The 2500-nt window shown below is 26.8% G+C and overlaps 1 protein-coding gene across 1 annotated transcript in view; it reads right to left on the reverse strand.

Moving 5' to 3' along the window:
• The window catches only part of rigi (RNA sensor RIG-I), a gene marked incomplete at its 3' end in the record, with an annotated part of 14048 nt that overhangs the window by 3714 nt on the left and 7834 nt on the right, over positions 1-2500 (reverse strand). The window contains exons 5-6 of the mRNA XM_084192111.1: positions 2412-2500; positions 2097-2291 (exon numbers count right to left, since the gene is read on the reverse strand). The exon at positions 2412-2500 is cut by the window's right edge and continues 88 nt beyond it. Coding sequence (XP_084048237.1) covers positions 2097-2291; positions 2412-2500 — 284 coding nt within the window. The remainder of the gene's footprint in view (positions 1-2096; positions 2292-2411) is intronic.

The raw sequence follows: 2500 nt of genomic DNA on the forward strand, positions 1-2500 counted from the left end.
CTAATGGTATTAGATTATTAGTATTTTATAACCTAATGGTATTAGATTATTAGTATTTTATAACCTAATGGTATTAGATTATTAGTATCTGATAACCTAATGGTATTAGATTTTTGTATTTTATAACCTAATGGTATTAGATTATTAGTATTTTATAACCTAATGGTATTAGATTATTAGTATCTGATAACCTAATGGTATTAGATGATTAGTATCTGATAACCTAATGGTATTAGATTATTAGTATTTTATAACCTAATGGTATTAGATTATTAGTATCTGATAACCTAATGGTATTAGATTATTAGTATCTGATAACCTAATGGTATTAGATTATTAGTATTTTATAACCTAATGGTATTAGATTATTAGTATTTTATAACCTAATGGTATTAGATTATTAGTATTTTATAACCTAATGGTATTAGATTATTAGTATTTTATAACCTAATGGTATTAGATTATTAGTATTTTATAACCTAATGGTATTAGATTATTAGTATCTGATAACCTAATGGTATTAGATTTTTGTATTTTATAACCTAATGGTATTAGATTATTAGTATTTTATAACCTAATGGTATTAGATTATTAGTATCTGATAACCTAATGGTATTAGATGATTAGTATCTGATAACCTAATGGTATTAGATTATTAGTATTTTATAACCTAATGGTATTAGATTATTAGTATCTGATAACCTAATGGTATTAGATTATTAGTATCTGATAACCTAATGGTATTAGATTATTAGTATTTTATAACCTAATGGTATTAGATTATTAGTATTTTATAACCTAATGGTATTAGATTATTAGTATTTTATAACCTAATGGTATTAGATTATTAGTATTTTATAACCTAATGGTATTAGATTATTAGTATTTTATAACCTAATGGTATTAGATTATTAGTATCTGATAACCTAATGGTATTAGATTATTAGTATTTTATAACCTAATGGTATTAGATTATTAGTATTTTATAACCTAATGGTATTAGATTATTAGTATTTTATAACCTAATGGTATTAGATTATTAGTATTTTATAACCTAATGGTATTAGATTATTAGTATTTTATAACCTAATGGTATTAGATTATTAGTATTTTATAACCTAATGGTATTAGATTATTAGTATTTTATAACCTAATGGTATTAGATTATTAGTATTTTATAACCTAATGGTATTAGATTATTAGTATTTTATAACCTAATGGTATTAGATGATTAGTATCTGATAACCTAATGGTATTAGATTATTAGTATTTTATAACCTAATGGTATTAGATTATTAGTATCTGATAACCTAATGGTATTAGATTATTAGTATCTGATAACCTAATGGTATTAGATTATTAGTATTTTATAACCTAATGGTATTAGATTATTAGTATTTTATAACCTAATGGTATTAGATTATTAGTATTTTATAACCTAATGGTATTAGATTATTAGTATTTTATAACCTAATGGTATTAGATTATTAGTATTTTATAACCTAATGGTATTAGATTATTAGTATCTGATAACCTAATGGTATTAGATTATTAGTATTTTATAACCTAATGGTATTAGATTATTAGTATTTTATAACCTAATGGTATTAGATTATTAGTATTTTATAACCTAATGGTATTAGATTATTAGTATTTTATAACCTAATGGTATTAGATTATTAGTATTTTATAACCTAATGGTATTAGATTATTAGTATTTTATAACCTAATGGTATTAGATTATTAGTATTTTATAACCTAATGGTATTAGATGATTAGTATCTGATAACCTAATGGTATTAGATTATTAGTATCTGATAACCTAATGGTATTAGATTATTAGTATTTTATAACCTAATGGTATTAGATGATTAGTATCTGATAACCTAATGGTATTAGATGATTAGTATCTGATAACCTAATGGTATTAGATGATTAGTATCTGATAACCTAATGGTATCCAATACTCTTCTAACCTCCTCCTCCCAGCCACCCTGTATGTGTGTTCATGTGTGTATATGTGTGTGTGTGCATGTGTGTGTGTGTGTGTGTTTGCGTGTGTATACACAGACACAAACAACAGCACCCTGTCTTACCGGTTGGGGCACAGATGACTGTGTTGTTGCCCTGAAACACAGGTTCAGCCAGTTCTCTCTGGTACGCTCTCATTTTCTTCTCTCCTCCTCCTCCTCTCTTCTCTCCTCCTCCTCCTCCTCTCTCCTCCTCCTCCTCTCTCAGCCTCTTCTCTCCTCCTTTCTGGACCTCACCAATACCACCACCACTATTGGCTCCTGGACAACATAGAACATAGACAATATAGAATTTAGAACACAGAACACATCATTTAGAACATGGCGTGAAGGGTAAAGAATGTAGAACTTAGAATATAAGAGCTCACAAAAAATATTTACCTTGTGATTGGCTACCTGTTGCAGACGTGGGCAGGGTTTCAGAGGGTGTCATGTGATTGCCGCTCTTCAGCAGCCCTTCATCATCATCA

Source organism: Coregonus lavaretus (genome assembly GCF_964263955.1).
Source record: "Coregonus lavaretus genome assembly, contig: HAP1_SCAFFOLD_5537, whole genome shotgun sequence".
Lineage (NCBI taxonomy): Eukaryota > Metazoa > Chordata > Actinopteri > Salmoniformes > Salmonidae > Coregonus > Coregonus lavaretus.